Source organism: Equus caballus, chromosome 27 (assembly GCF_041296265.1).
Source record: "Equus caballus isolate H_3958 breed thoroughbred chromosome 27, TB-T2T, whole genome shotgun sequence".
NCBI lineage: Eukaryota > Metazoa > Chordata > Mammalia > Perissodactyla > Equidae > Equus > Equus caballus.
In genome coordinates, this window is record NC_091710.1 from 19,566,116 (window position 1) to 19,582,888 (window position 16,773).

At 48.9% G+C, this 16,773-nt stretch overlaps 1 protein-coding gene across 3 annotated transcripts in view; it reads left to right on the forward strand.

Moving 5' to 3' along the window:
- Positions 1–16,773, forward strand: part of SH2D4A (SH2 domain containing 4A) — a 71,590-nt gene that overhangs the window by 7,389 nt on the left and 47,428 nt on the right. For all 3 annotated transcript variants that reach the window (XM_023630471.2, XM_070253313.1, XM_023630472.2), the window contains exons 3-4: positions 7,876–8,035; positions 9,452–9,602. In XM_023630471.2, the coding sequence (XP_023486239.1) occupies positions 7,876–8,035; positions 9,452–9,602 (311 nt within the window). The remainder of the gene's footprint in view (positions 1–7,875; positions 8,036–9,451; positions 9,603–16,773) is intronic.

Genomic DNA, 16,773 nt, shown 5'->3' on the forward strand with positions numbered 1-16,773 from the left:
TTAACGTCATAATTTGGATAACGTGGGTAAAATAAAATGTATTAAAATTAATTTCATCTGCTGCTTTTGATTTTTTAGCCGGGCCCCTGGAAAACGTATAATTACAGGTAGAGCTCACGTTTGGACAGCGCCGCTCTAGACTGTAAAAGCTGCTCCAGCCAGCGTGTATTGAGCTCACGGTGATCAGACCGAGTTCAGTGCTTAAATATATTCTCTCATAAATAGTCACAGCCAAGCCTGAAGTTGAATTATTGTTCACATTTTACGGATGAGGAGAGTGAGGCCAAGGGGCATTAAGTGACTTGCCCAGGGCAACAGCTAGGCTGCACTAGACCCTGAGCCTGGCTCTCCCACAGCTGGTGCTGTTTGTAAGTGTGATACCCACCGGGCTTTCGTGGAGTGTAATAACAGTTGCTGTTGTCTGCAGGTGCCTGGCACGTGTCTAAAACCTACGCTTGCACCGGGGCCTTGCTGTGGAGCCTTTATTCTCTAGGATTTTTCCCCGTAACACAAGCAGAGGAGGCCTCACTTAGTAGAGGGTTGCCCAGCACTTGTTCCATCCAGGCCCTGTCAATTTGAGGGAAACCTAATGCCACAGGCTGGGATTTGGTCGCTCTGGGTGGTGTGGGAGGAGCTCCGTGTGTGCCCTTGTCACAGACTTGGACTCGTGAAGCTTCATTGCTGGGTTCTCATTGTTACTAAGTGGGCAAGTTCCCTTATGCAAAGCCTTCCCTTTTTCATGAAATGATGATAAAGCCATTGGTTTGTGCCACCCGCAGTGTCTGCTTCGCCCCTGCCTTCACTCTTGACCCACTGTGGTGACCTCCATTGCTGGATTCACTTCTATCTCAGTCAGTTCCTCAGCCAGGTCTGACTCTGCTGAATTCCTTCTGAGTCTCTCTCTTTCTTGGGGCCATGGTCTCTTGCTTTCTCCATGACTGTTTCTTTTTCGTGTCTGCCTGAGCTCTAAATATCCGTGTCCCCCAGAGTGTGCCTCACTCTGCACTGGTGGTTTGTAACCTTGAGGTGGAGTTAAGGGGCTCATAGACTCCTTTGAAGATTTACTGCAGGCTTGGACCTAGGAAAATGCACACAGACAAGGTTTTGTGTCTAGTTTCACAGTGTTCAGACTTGGGTTCATAGGTCCTAGGCTAAGGTTAAAGTCTGTGTCATCTCCCTGGGGCACCCCTTCCACCTTAGATGGTTGAACACCACCTGGATACCAGTGACTCTGAGACCCATACTGCCAAGCTACATCTCTCACCTGAGCTTCGGTCTCAGTGTCATGTCCTCTCAGAAGACCCATAAGGCCTACAAGCCGAGTTCATCAGCATCCCCCAATTATTCCCACCACCCCCAGGCCGGATCCTCCCTCTCATTCTCTATCATGACCAGGGGCACTGCTTTCTCCCTAGTCACCAAAGCCAGAGACCTGGATGCCACCCTGGTTACTCCCTGACCTCACCACATACCTAGTCACTCGACCCTGTAGATGTTACTTCCTCTGCTCCATTGCATGGAGCTTCCCCTCCACCAAGGTCCTGGTCTGTTAGTATGTGCCAGGCATAAGCATTGTATTTATGTTATTTCATTTAATCCTCACAGGAATCTGGTGAGGTAAACGTTGTCCCTTTATTCTTACGAATAAGGAAACTGAGAGGAAAGGATTTGGGTGGGTCGCTGGTGGCGTCAGGATTTGAACTCAGCCTGTTCTGAACCACTGGTCCTGGCCCCATCTCCTGCCATTGTGTCTGTCCTCCTAACTCAGAGCTTGATGGTTAACTGGGCTTGGTTTCTTACGTGGTAAGTCACCGCATTGAGTAATAACTGAGATCCTCTTCCCTGTCACCTTCCTGAGCCCATGGATTCAGCTGGGCCCGTCTCCTGACTCCAGTTCTCTAGACACCACCTGCTTCCCCAGATTGTAGCACCCACCATGCAGGTTCTCCAATATCCTTTCTGTTCTTTTTTCTCTAAAATAAGTGTGAAGATTTATTCAAGTTTTAAAAGATGGACTTCAGTGTTAGTAACTACAGGATTATCACCTAGGTTGACAGATCTGGTAAACAGTGGGGAAAGCAGTAGTCCTAAGGACTTTCAGGAAGTCCTGCTAGGACTGGGCTCTGGTCTTTATTAAAACACACGTGGGGCTGGGCGCTGCCTTCTCCTGGCTGGTCCTGTTCTGCAGCTCAGAAGGAACATGATGGCCACTCCACACCCAGCTCACCCAGCCGAGCCCTATTTGCATTCGTTGTCCTGACATCCCTCTGGGTGGGTTCCCTTTGCACTCTCAAAAGTGTTTCAGTTTGGACAATGCATCGTGAGGCTGCCCTAGACACAGAATTTGCAGCCATGCAGGCTGGTTTTGAATTCTGGTTCTGGTTTCACTAGCTCTGTGATCTTGGGGCAAGTTACCCTCGCTGTGCCTCAATCTTCCCATCGTCATGAAATAGGGGTAGAAATAGCCTTGGGTGATACTCTAAATATTTAATGGCAGACATGGCCGTGGTGTCAATCAGAAGGGACATGGCCATGGCACCCAAGTCCTGGAGGCCCCGCTGGCCAGGCCTTCATCTTTGGGTTTCTGGATCAGGGAGCGGGTATCCTAGAGGAGAGGCTAGAGTAGGGAGCGATACTTGGGACATTGAGAGTTTAGGGAAATATTTCAATATTTTAACAACCTGTATTGGTGGGTGCCTTGCGTCTGTCCATCAGCCCTGATGATTCCCCTACTGTATTTAATATGTAAATTTGTTAGGAGGCTGCTGGTGTTGATGCTTTCCTGGCTTCTACTGACTCAGTCCGTGGTCTTCTCTTTGTGGGGTAGAGTATATGATTCTTCTCTCCTCTTCTCTCGCCCTCACCTGTTTCTATGATTGTCCTTCTGAGTTGGATGTAGTTGGGGTGGAGACCAGGTACTGACTCCCTGACACGCAGGCTTAGCCCAGGAGATCCTGGGAGGTGCACTGACCTGCTCCTGAGGAAATGATCCACACTGACGCCTCCAGTCCCTCCCTCCTGCACCCTGCTGGGCCCACCACACGGGGAGAAATCAGACACAGTGATGATGTGAGAGCATCAGGCTCCACATAAGACTGGAATACGCCTGGCCATTTCCTTGCTAAGGACGCATGTCACCCCATTTTTATGTGGTGTTTTACAGGACTGCCCAGGTAGAGGTCTTCTCAGGGGAATGAGGTGTGAATATGAGTCTCTGTGCAGTGGTTCTCTGTGGTGTACCGAGCAGGACTGACCCCCTGTTCTAGAAAAGGTGGTTTTGGAAGTTCTCAAGAGTCCCTAAGATAGCAAACATGATGAGCACTCTGAGATATAAACATGATTCAAGGACTAGGGAAGAAACTTACAATTAAATGGAAATGCTATAAAAAGGTCCCTCTCTCACTGTCCTCTGATTAAAGAGAGCATATAATTTCAAGGTGAAGTAGACAGAAAATCCAGAATGCCTGCCTAGCCTTAAATTACAACAAGATACAGTGCCTGCCCCCTTAGGGACCCTCGAGTTTTCACCTTTACCCTAAGGATGTACACTGGGACGGAAATGTGGTTCTATGCATGTCAGTTTTCATCTCTTACCAGGCTGGAGCTTTTCTCTTCTCCCTGGCAGCACTTTCTTTACCGTTTCTCTGCATGTCCTGCTATCTATCATTCTCTTGGCCTAGTCCCTGGCAGCCTTACTCTCTCCCCTTCCAGCAACCTGAGTTTAAAACCTGTCCGTGTTTCCCTTATTGAAAGCAATCTCTCAGCTAGCTCGGCTCCTGAGCTGCCCTCCGTCACGCAGGCCTGTGCGCGGTGCCCGGAATGCAGCAGCAGCTCAGTCAGTGTCTGCTGAGTAGTGGCTGACGCTCTTTTTCCTCTTCACTAATGAACTTCTCAGAGCCTATCCTTCCAGCCTCCACCGGTCCTTCCATCCTTTCTGTTCCAATTTTGTAGCCTGTTCCCCGCCTGTCTCCCTAAAATTTCTCTCTCTGAGGTCAGAGATGCATCAGATCCTTCTCCGTCTTTATCGTCCGTCCCCCTCCCCTCATCTCAGCAGGACAGCACTGTTGTCCCCCTTTCCCTCTCTTGGCTGTGTGGCAGTGCGTTCTCCCCAGGCTCCTACATTTAGTTATTTAGGAGTCAGAATTCTCTTTTTTTTTTCCTTTTGAATTGGGACTCTCTTTTCCCTCCCTTTTCTTCTGCATCCTGAATGAAGCAGATGCTTCTCCAAAGTTCTCTGCTAGGCTTCATCCTCTTTGTGCATTCGTCTATGCTGAATGCTTCGTCTATAGAGTAATTGCCAGATTCACTTTGTCGATCTCAACCTCACTTCTGAACTCCAGTTCCATAGATCAGATATCTACTGAAACTTTCCATGTGGATTTCTAATAAAATTCTACATTTCCACAATAGCTCAATTATCTTACTTTTCGAATGTATTTTCTTCCTGTCACTGTTTCTGCTTATCACCCCACTGTCCTTCCAGTTAGTAAGTCTCTCAGTGCTGCCATCAGCTTTGCGTCCTGTCCTGATTCGGGGCCTGAACCTTCCCGTCCCGTGTAAGCTGTCCTCGCTCTCATTCAGGCTCCCCTTACCTCACTCCTGGGCTTTTCACCCTTCATCTCCCCCAGTTGCTCCCCAAACACTCGGTAATACCCACATCATTTGACCCTGGGCCACCCTACGTGCTGCATGCCACAGCGCGTCCTGTGCTTCTCTGATCCTGGCGCCACCTGCAGAGACAGTCACGGACTCCTGCTTGGTCACTCGATCAAGAACATGGAACTGATGCTTTTTGAGCACTTATCATATAACAGGCCTGTGAGGTCAGACTCCTTACCTCTGTTTCATCACAGGGAACTCAGGCTCAGAGAAAGAAAGTGACGTGTCCAAGGTCACATAAAAGGTTGGTAGAAAACTGGGATTTTAATGCACCTGTCTGGCTGAATGCAGTGCGTACAGCGCCTACATTTGCCTTTAGCCAGGGTGCTGGGGCTGTGCCATGCGGCTCTCTGCCCCCCTGCATGATCCTCAGCCCACGGCCAGAGGACTCAAAAGCCTTTCTCAGCTCTGGCTGAGGCCCTCATTCCTCATAGCCCCCCACTGATTCCATTCTCTGATTTTTGATCATGCTGTTCTTTGTGTCTAGCACTGAACCCACCCCCGCTGTCTGGCTAAATTCCATATCCATCCTCTTAAAACTCAGTACAAAGAACTTCTCCTCTTATTTCGTCTCTGTCCTTCCAAAGCAATTTTTCATCCTCTGAATCCTCACTGGACTTAACATGTATTGTGGTTATAATGTGTGTCCCCCGGCCCTCCAAACTGGTTAGTTCCTCTTCTTAAGCGTTCCCAGCGCGTCCTTTAATACAGCCCCCAAGTGGTATTACTTTGATAGTTAGCTGTTCACCAACTGCCTCGTGCAGCTGGAATGTAAGTTCCCTGGGGGCAGGGGTGGTCTGTCTGGTTCATGAGTGCTTACACGCTTCTCCCTCAGTGTCTGGCACATAGTAGGTATGCAGTAAAATTCCCTGCATGAGGAACCTAATGCCTTGCTCTTCTCTCACAGACTAAGTGACTTGAGGAGAATGGCCACATCCGGTTTATCCCTGCGCCCCTGGAGAGCTTCTAGCTCTGCACCGCGCTCAGAGTTAAAAACTCAGTCAGATTTTGTGGAATGAACTAAACAGAGGCCTCGATAGTCTTCCCCCATCGTGGTCTGAAGCTGAGGGCCTCAGAGCTAAGGCTCATTTTGCTAGAATGACTCCCCTCCAGGTGGAGGGAGTTAGCTGCGTGCAGCCTCTGGAAGCCCCTCCCGTCTCCTGGCCTCGGGCGCAGTCGGAACAGAGATCATCCGCGATGCCGCTCGCCCTGTCAGGAGCTCTTTTTTTGGTATCTGGCTAAATCTGACATTTTGTATCTCATTCTCATTCTTTTTGCCCCAAAGTCACTATTTCCTTTCTTTTACTATACTCTCACCACCCCTTCCTTTTACAATTTCGAGGTTCTGGTCCTCTCCTTTGTCTCTCTTCTCTATGTTTAGTTTCTAAGCACCCCGCTCTGTTCCCAGACAATTCTGGGGTTCCTCCTCCTCCACCCAGAGCAGCGCCCTCTTCCCCGGGGTTACTGCTGCCAGCCTGCCGCCTGCCGCGCTCTCTGGAGACAGTTTGTTGGGGGAAGCGTTCTGTCACGCTGTACTGAACAGAGTGCTGGCACCTCTGGGTGTTCGTCTGCGCCTTGCCTGGCACTCTGCCACTCCTTCCAGGGCGTCTCCCTCCAGCTGTCAGAATATTGGTAGCAAGTTACTTAGGTGAAGGTTGGGAGAGGGACATAGTAAAAAGTATTGGTAGTTGCCTTGAGAGGGTGTAATAAAGAGAATTTGGTGAGATATGATGACTTTCCAACATTAATGAACCATTTGGCATCTCCTCACACAAAGCCGGAGCTGGCCAGGGCCGTCCCCACTAGGGCACGCTGGGGTTGGTCTTCCCCTTGTACCTGGTGCCACCTTTGCTGCTTCTGCACTTGTGAAAACAGTGTGAGGTCAGCTTCCTTCTGAATGATGCCTCTGACCCCTTTTATAGCGGAGACTATGACTGTCTTCTCTCCGCCTACCCCATACCTCTGTTTAGAACCTTGTTCTAGCACAGAAAGTCTCCATTGCACTGAGAAGAGTGGAAGGTGCCAAAATAAACGTCTGGCTTTGAGCAGCCTGCTTTTTTAACGTACCCTAAGGCAACAGTGTGAAGTCGGTCAACAAGACATTGGACAGGAGACGCTCTAATTAGAAACCTTCCTCTCCTTAATGTGAGAAGACGAGACGCAATCCCAGTGTGGATTTCTGACCCCTAAGCATGGCCAAGCTGTGTTCCAGTCAGGCACCCTGTTTCACATACTCGACGCCAGTGGCTAGTTTGGGATCCTCAGGGCCCAGGGATCTTGACTGGAACCAACTGTGGACCATATGGCCCTGGGTAGGTCTGCTCTGGGGTGTTTAGATTTAGAGTCTGCACCTGTTGGCCTTCCTCTCCTGGGTACAACCACCTTCCCCAGGTTTCAGGGAGCATGGCCCGTGTGGCCACATCTCAGGAGTAGGGAACTAGAATGTAATACAACCCTGGCGACCTGTTGTAAACAAGAGTTGTTTAAGTAGCTTGACCAAGCATCACGCTACCAGTCGTATTATCTTCTCACATGCTGGTGTGAAGCTCTCAGCAGCCACAGAAGTAAACAATAGGTGAGTGGCGATAGCAGGGTGCCTCTCTGGAACTCCTGTGAGTGGCAGGCACTGGGGAGGCCTGGCTCCCAGCAGTCCTAGCAGCAGACATCAGTGTCCCCATTTTGCAGATGAGGAAATTGAGGTTTAGAGAGATCAAATAATTTGTCCAAATCACATAGCTAGTAAGAGGTGGGGTTGGGATTTGAATTCATACCAGTCTAACTCTAAAATGCGTGCTTTTTACCCAGCAGTGAAGCCTATAAAGATAGTGGAAACACCATACCCTGAAGCAGCTGTGTAATTCTGGGTTACAGGGAGATTCTCAGACTTAAGAGGTTCTGGTGTCTGATGTTAGCTCTGTTACACTAAAGGATAATGCAAAACATGTATGTTTTCTTCCCATCTCAACTTGTTCGTTTATAAAATGGGCACATGCAAAAGCCACATTCATCATATTTTAAAACAAAAGTCATTGCAGCCGCTGCCTGTCCCACCACTTCCCTTGCTCCCTGGGAATGCTGCCTGGTCCTGAGCAGGTTGGAAGTGCTTTGCCACATCTAACGTTTTTTCCCCAAAGACCCTAAATACTTTAATGATGGTAAAGATGATAACCCATGATTGAATAAATTTGCTCAATTCGAATTTTCTTTTGTTCGCAGAGAATGGCAAATCTGTTCACTGGAAACTGGGAGCTGATAAGGAAGTCTGGGTCTGGGTGATGGGTGAACACTATTTGGATAAACCCTACGACATGCTCTGTAATGAAATTATTGCTGAGCGGGCCCGGCGGAAAGCAGAGCAGGAAGCAGAGGAGTTCAGGTAGGAGATCCGCCAACCAGCGAGAGGCTGGCCTTGTAAACCAATGCAGAGAGGCCCCTGCTCACGGCATCCTGCGGGAGAGGCAGGTGGGATCTGAGGGTCACAAAGTAACTTTAGATCTCTCTGGAAACTTTCTTTAGACTTTTGGCCATTCCCCTCATTCCCACACTGCTTTCAGGTTGGCTGTTTCACTTCGCCACTTGTCATTCCAGTTTCCGTCTGGATGCAGTTCCCCGTGGTCACGGGCTTCACTAGAATCACGCTAGGGCGGTGCAGGCCGCCACAGCTGAGCCTCGGGACTATAAGTGAGAAATGCAGCAGCTGTTCATGCTCAGGCCTTCAGAGAAGATTGCTTAGACCTGGGTGGTGGAATAGGCAGGCCCTGTAGGTGCTTACACCGTGCCAGGCACTGGGAATTCAACGATGAACAAGGAGCTTCCAGTCCAGGAGGGGAAACAGACAGACACGCGACTAACTGCAGCCAGTACAGGCTGTGATCTGTGCTATAATTAAGTTATAAACAGAGCTAATCCACAGTTCTAATCCACAGAAGAGGTGAAATCTGATTTGAACCTTGAAAGATAAGTAGAGTTTTCCGGCTACAGAAGATCAGGAAGGAAATGGCAGGCAGTGGGCATAATCAAGACCCCTAGACTTGAATGTGTATGGTTCTGTGGGTAATGAGTTCTTCTGAGTCTTTGGGGTGTATGTGGGCAAGTGGTAGGAAACGGGCCATGCTCTAAAGAGCCTCAAAGGCCAGATTTGGGAGTATGGGCCTTATTCTGTGAGCAGTGAGGAGGTTAGGAATAGGAGGCAACATCATCAGCTGGAGATACAGGAAGGTGATTTGGGTGGTAGCTGTGAGGCCGATGATGGATCCCTTTGCTGGGTGCCCAGAGTGGCCTCTACAAAACCTGCTGCCCCGTGGGTGTTGACAGCCTACCTGAGCTGGTGGAGCAGAAACAGACATGTGGACCTTGATTCGGTCCCGAGGGCTGGTGATGCTGCCCACCAACTCCTGTAACTTTCAAGCTGTGAGTGGCCACACAGAGGGAAAGGAATCGTTTGCTGCTGATCTTAGGAAGGCAGTGTGTTCTAGCAGTTTAGCCTCTGAACCAGGAGTTGGGCAGACCTGGGTTCAAATCCTGGCTGTACCGCTATGTGGCCTTGATAAATTATATAATTATTTTGAGCCTCTTACAACAAAGCAAGGATAACGGTGCCTTCCTCGTAGGGTTGTTAGGAAGATTAAGGTAATGTCTTTAAAATACCCAACAAAGGGATCAGCATATTGTAGGCATGCAGTAAATGGTCTCTGTTACTGTTTTTCACATAATGTGAGTGTAGACATCTGCTTTGGAAAAGCTGTGCATGTTAAAGAATGTTTTTGATAATCCCACATTTGTTTCTCTTCAGAAAAACTCAGTCCAAAGAATTCACCAATAGCTTGAAAACAAAATCACAGCACTGTGACCTGCCAGCACCAGATGACGGGGAGACTGAGAGTGTCCATGGGCAGGCGGCAGGCCCCGGGCCAGCACCACCCCGCCAAGAAGAGGAGATCTCGGTGAGTCTTCGTGTCTGTGAACATTCGGAGTTCATAACTGGGGGGATAAAGGTACTGAGGCCACTGAGATGAGTGTCGCTGAGCGTCGGCTTTTCTGGGAGAAATCCCTCGCCCTTTGAAGGCTCTGCTATTCATTTCATTTGGGGGATTTGGCTCACCCGCTACTTCACAAAGAAGGTAAAGCGCCCCTTTTTCATGGGACTGACAATGCGAAGAAAGAACTCTAGGAGTAAAATTTTGCATTTTAAGGTATTTTCAGGGTTTATTTTTCTGTTATGTGTCTTCTATAGGGAAGGGCCAGGTGGCAAACGCTCGAGGTTTTGTGGGCCGTGTGGCCTCTGTCTCAGTCATACACGGATGAGTGGGCCTGGCTGTATTCCATGAGACTCCGCTGACCAAGGCAGGCGGCGGCCAGGCTTGGCCCATGGGCTGTGGTTCGCTGACCTCCTTCTTAACACTGCTGCCTGCGTGATCTAGACTGCGTTCTGCTGAGCCTTCCCCTTTCTGTTGAGCCTAAACCTCTGAGCCTCCTTGGCTGCGTAGATCCTGCCTGTGATTGTGGGGATAGTTACTTCCACGACACAACAGAATTTTATCCTCATAACTGGTGTGAATTGTGTCTCAGGTGGTTTTAAAAGCTCAAACGTAGTTTGCTGCTTGGAAGAACAATAGAACTGTATTATGAAGCACCTTCTGCTGCCAGGAGTTTAGTTAAGCTGAGAATGAACGGGGGTCTGCGGTGGTTTGACTTCCGTTCGGGTCCCAGCTCTGCGACACTGGTCTGTGCTCTTGACTTCTGGGAGGCTGGCAGTGGGGACACAGTTACCTGTCCCGCCTCCGTCATGAGCCTGGTGGCACTCTAGTACCTCGCAGGGTGGAGGGTTATTCTGTGGCAAAGCACACTGCAGAGGGCCTTGTTGAATCCCCACAACAACGTTAGGAACTAAGAGCTGTTTGTATTTGTCCATTTTACAGGTGGGAAACTGAGGTCGGGTATGGTTGCTCAGTCTACCCAAGGTCTTAGAGTTGATAAAAGACTGAACCAGGATTCAGAGCGAGGTCTGAGGACCCCGAGGCCACTCCTTGGCTATTGTACTCGATTGCCTGATTGGGCTGAGGGATGTGAAGAAGCTTATGAAGGGCTGTCAATAGGGGGCTCAAATATGGAGAGGCACATGATTCTCGAGCTTGGCTTACGTCCTGGGATCAGCCCCGTGCACTCCCCTCACGCCGCCAAGAGTCCCCGACGCTTTCCCGGGCCTGCTCGGCACTCAGCATGCTTGACACCAAACCCCGTCCAAACAGCCCTCCTTCTCATGCCCCTAAAATGAAGAACAACCATGGCAACAAAAACCTCCTTCAAGAGCATGAAGTCTGTGTGCTCATCTTTGTGCTGCAATTACAGTACTCTCCTAGGGAACAATGTTCAAAAGTAGGACAAAAGATTAAAATAGAAATCAAAATAGATACCACGGTTGTTATTCTTTTGCTGTGTCATAAATATTATAGGGGTTGTGGCACTCTTCCATCCCTTAGATGTTTGCCAGACTGTCATATGGAAAGAGATGGGAGCAGGGGATAAGGAGACATTTAGGGGCAAGAAATATGGGGCAAATAGGGGGAAGGTTTTTACATTTCTGCTTTTCATCTTGCCCTGTGTCAGAGAAAATGCTTTCAGGGTCTTAAAAATATATGTATATAGAGAGAGAGACAATGATGAGAAGATCCCAAAATTGATTGATTTACCCATTCATTTAAAATGTAGTCATCATGGGGGCCGGCCCATGGCCGAGTGGTTGAAGTTCCATGTGCTCTCCTTTTGGTGGCCTGGATTTGTGGGTTCGCATCCTGGGTGCGGACCTATTCCACTCATCAGCCATGCTGTGCAGGCCTCCTACATGCCAAGTAGAGGAGGATTAGCACAGATGTTAGCCCAGGGCTAATTTTCCTCAAGTGAGAAAAAAGAGGAGGATAAGCAATGGATGTTAGCTCAGGGCAAATCTTCCTTATCAAAAACAAAATCAAAAAGTAGCCATTATATGCTAGGCATTGAGACTACAATGTTGGGGTGGAAACAGAATCACGGCTGTGGTGAACTTCACTGCTGAGGGAGCAGGGAGAGACTTCACATGACATCCCATTGCATACGATGGAGAGTGCTCCCCAGACGGGGACATGAATCTGTGCAGGCTGACACCAGCATGGGAGCAGTACTAGGGAATGCAGGATGGCTTTGCAGAGGATGTGGAGCTGGAGGTGACGACAGGCAATGGTTCCAGCAAAGGGACAGTGTGGGCAAAGGCTGTGGAGCTGGAGGGAACAGGGGCTTTGGAGCCCTGAAGTAGGCTGCGTGGCTGCAGTGCCAACAGGAAGGAGGAGAGAGATGACTGAGCGCGGGGTGGACAAGGCAGGCAGGACAGGGTCTTGGGGACGACTTATGTGTTTTGAACCTTTTATTCAAGGACAGTTGGAAATTGTCAATGGTTTTTGAGCAAGGGGTTGAACTGATCAGATTTATATTTTGAAAGGAACTCATCATTCTTGGATCAAGGAGGGTGGGAGTGAGGTTTCCAGTACAACCCAAGTTTCCAAGCTTGGATGGCTGGGAGAATGGCGGTGTCGTCAGCATAAACAGGAACATCTGGGAAAGGAGCTGGTTTTAGAGGAGAAGATGAATCTACTTCAGAGACAGCAAGGATCTCCCACACTGTTCGACGTGGTGGGGGTGGATGGGAGCTGATTTTGTAGGTATAATAAAGTACATACAATTTGATTTCGAGTTCACAAAGCTTTTTCTCATATAATTATTTCATTTCACAACCTCCTCTGAAGTAGGCAGTGCAGGTATTTCTTTTGTACAGTTGAAGAAACTAATGCTCACAGAGATTAAGTGATTTGTCCCGAAATCACAGAAAGTCCTCGTTTTTGTATATCTACTTTAATTCCTGCTCCCATCATAACTTTGATGTATTTAAAACAGAGTTCATGTTCCCCCGCCCTGCTCCTTTAGATGAGAATTCTGGTGAGAAACCAAGGCCAGGGCTCTGGGAGTCATGCAGTAGATATGTCCAAAATGCAGTTCAGGTGTGCACAGTAAAGACTGGCGTGTTTCTGCCAGAACTATTTTAACTTGAATATCTAGGAGGATATTGTCATGATGTTAAAACTTCTTTGTCTGCACAAGGCCTAAAATGTATTGTAAAAAGAAAGATCTTTGTGTGCTTTTCCTTGAAATAAGTGATCCTAATGCTTGTCTGAATAACCGTGGAAGGATACAAAGAGCAATCAATCTTCTCGGATTATAAACACCAGGCAAGGAAGATCAGCTGCAGATTTGCTAAAGTAAGATGGTCTTGTCAGATTTGTAATAAATTTCCACATGACAGACCATCACCAGAAAATGTGCCCGTGTTTTAGTAAGGTTCCCAGACCTGACTCTGAAAGCACTCCTTACCATCTGATTGAAAATCTCGGAAGGGCTGCGGAGAGTCAGTGAAAGCTTAATTCACCGTGAATACGGACGTGCACTGAGCACTGTGGACGCTCCTGTGTAAGGTCAGTGACTTTCAGGAGGTGGGGCTTCTCATCGATAGTGACCCTTCCGTCCGCACTGAGGAAGAGGAGACTGGAGTTCTGCGTTTGTATCAGCCAGGGTTTTCTCGGCTCTGCTCTGATTTTCTTATGGAAGGATTGAGGCACACGTAGAGAGGGACCCTTTGGGCCGATGTAGGACTTTGGGTGATTCCACAGTTACTTCTTCATTATCCTTCCTCTTTACCCACTAAAATTTTGAATAAGATGAAATCGAGCTAAAAGAATGCCAAAGCCAGTTTCAAGGGAAGAAGACAGTACCTCCTGAGAGCACAGCCAGGAGCCCGGGCTGTTCTTTGGTGAAACAGGCAGGCTGGCCTCAGTGCTGGCAGTTGGGGTGCTGGCGGTTGGGGTGAGGAATTGGACGTTTTACGCACATGTAGCGCTGTACAGCTGATCAAACACTGAGACTCGCTGTTTCACTTCACCTGCACAAACGTGGGACATGTGACACAGGCCCTTGTTCTCCCAGTGGAGGAACAGGGGCAACGATTGGTGCGAAGCTTGAGTAAGAAGTGGAGCCGGGGCTGGACCACATCCGCTGCCTCTGGCCGGCGCGCAGCCACTCCGCATCTGCTGGAGCACCTCTGCCTCTCTGTGGTCACACTGTGGAGATGAGACCCTCTGCTTTTTTCCTCCTAAAGTGGGAATGCTTTAGACCCAGACATTGTTAGCTTTAAAATTAAACAGAAGAACTTTTTCTTGAAGAAAACATGGAGAAAGAGAGGAGGGAGTTAGGAACTAGTGGAGAAAGAGACATGATTAAATCTAACTTCCTGGGGACCTGTGACCTGGGATGCGTGTGGGCGGTGCTGCCCGAGCACAGCTCTGTGCTGCTCTTAGCTCTCTCGGTTTGCAGTGGGGCCTCTGGCCTGCACCGTGAGGCATGGAGTCTGTGTGGCAGGGTTTATCATGTGGGCTAGCTGGGCAGATCTTGAACTTTTTGGAGCTTCCGTTTTCTCATCTATAAAAACTGGGAATTAAAAATACCTGCCTTGGGGCTGGCCCCGTGGCTGAGTGGTTAAGTTCGCGCTCCGCTTCGGCAGCCCAGGATTTCATTGGTTCGGATCCTGGGTGCAGACATGGCACCACTCATCAGGCCATGCTGAGGCAGCATCCTACGTGCCACAACTAGAAGGACCCACGACTAGAAATACACAACTATGTACCGGGGGGCTTTGGGGAGAAAAAGCAGGAAAAAAAAAAGATTAGCAACAGTTGTTACCTCAGGTGCCAATCTTTAAAAAAAAAATACCTGCCTTATGTCATGGTTTTTTGTAAAGATTACATGAGATAACATATTTGGAAAACTCCAAGTCCCAGGATAAATCCAAGGGGCTATTTTAACTAGAAACCCTTGAAGTCTCGCTACCTCTGTGTGACAGTGAGCGCCATGCACAGTTGGGCTGGTTGGGTTGAATCAGCCCTCCCCTGAGCAGCTATTTATCAAGGGCTCAGTACGTGTAGTGATAGGTATTAGGAAGCCACAGGGAGGCACACGACAAAGCCTGCATCTTCCAGGAGTTAGAAGGAAGAAGAGATGCACTTATAAAGCATGAGTAAGGCAGGACAGAATCGAGTTCCAGGTCGGGATGGCCACTGAGCTGATTTGTGGATGGCAGGGATGGCGGTGAGCATGAGGCCAGGGGAAGAGGAGTCTGCAGTCCCAGTGAGCCACGTGTAGGTGGTGAGGAAGGGAAGAGTCGTGTGTGGGGATACAGGGAGGAGGGCATCCTGGCGGGCATAAGGTGCTTTGGCCGGGACTCAGTGCAGGTACGTTTGAGAAGGTGCTGGGAGGCTGCCTTATGAAGAGGAGTTAGCCTTGGCCCGTGGGTCTGTTTTCTATTGCTGCCACAGCAAATTATTGTCAACGTAATGGCTTAAAATATACCCATTTGTTCTCTCTTAGCTCCTGAGGTCTGAATTCTCACGTGGCCTGGCTGGGTCCTCTGCTGAGTGTCTCACGAGGCAGAAATCAAGGTGTTGGCTGAGATGGGTTCTTATCTGGAAACTTTGGGAAAGAAATGCATCCTAGCTTTTTTGGATTGCTGGCCACATGAGCACCCGAGGGCCCTGTTTCCTTGGTGGCTGTCAGCCTGGGGTGGTCAGCTTCTGGGTACTGACTGCATTCCTTCTCCTGCCTTCCATGTGGCCCCTCCAGCCAGGCGGGTGAGTCTCCTGATTAGAATATATCAAGATTCTAAGATTCTAGAGACTTTATCTTCCGTAAATCTTAGACTCCAGCTGGAGAAAGCTCTCTGCTTTTAAGGGCTCATGTGGTTAAATGGGGCCCACAGGGTCATCTCCCTGGCGAGGTCCATGGATTGTGGTGAACGCCTGCAGAGGTCCTTTGTTGTGCAACGTAGCGTATTCACCGGCTCCAGCGTTAGGCTGTGTTCACATGGGGTCTTTGCTTCCCTCGCCTCTGTGGGCAATGGGCTCAGTTGTACAGGCCTGCCACCCCTTATCCAAAACCTCCGGGACACATCTTTTTTAGATTTCAGATCTTTTCAGATTTTATAAAAGAAATGTGTGCATATGCTATGTAATAAACAATGTTTCCCAGCAAGCTTTGGGGCAGGACTCTGTAATCAGTTGCTGTAAATGGCCTCATGTTAGCTCAAGTCAGCTTTTCGCCTCAAAATGAGTTATGTATTTTCAGAGCTTTTTGGATTTCAGAATTGTTAATAAGGGATTGTGGACCTGTAGTGGGTTTTTGAGCTATGGTAATATAGTGAGGGAAAATATGGTAAAATGTGTCAGAAGAACTGGGTTTTCATTCTGATTCTGTCTCTGCAGGACTTCGTTTTCCTTATCTTTGAAAGGATAAATCAGTGATAAAAATGTCGTTTATACTTTTAAAAGTATAAACTTTTATACTTGGTAGCCACAGAGCACAAGTGCAGACACTTCCCACGCCTGCACACGGGGCAGACGTCACTGATGGATCACACACTCCTTCCTGCTAAGCCGGCGCGTGCCCTCCGTCCTCGTCCACAGCCTTCCGGGCAGCCGTCCTCCCTCGTGGGAGTTAGCTGTGGAGGTGGCATTTGTTGGCTGAGATGCTTCCTCACGAGCTTCCTTCCAGCTCTAAGCATTCCCGATCCTAAACAGTGCCTGCACCTTCACCCGCTGAGGGCAGTATTGTCTCGTAGCCCTACGACTGTTGAGGAGGTGCCATGCAGCTTCAATGGACAAGCCACACCGTGAGACCTGGCCTTCCGTATTCAGGCAGCAGTCAGGCAGGTGTGTGAGGGCCAAGCCCAGTAGTACAGGGCCAAGGTGAACCCAACTCATTTCTGGAAATAAGGTACAAATTATGTCTTCCTCACTCAACTAGCAGTCCTATCCTGAGCTTTTCACCACAGCTGTCTACCCCCAGACTCAAAACTGTATCACTTGGCCTGCCTGGGAAATAGCTAATCTTCTCCCCCATAGAGAATGTAGGGTGCTGTACCCTTCCTACATGGAACCAGAACACTGAACAGCCCAATCTGTAGGTTTGCATTTGGATACTTTGATACCAGTATAACAATGATTATTTTATGTCTTCATTAGCAGATGGCTTCTTCCAGGAGAT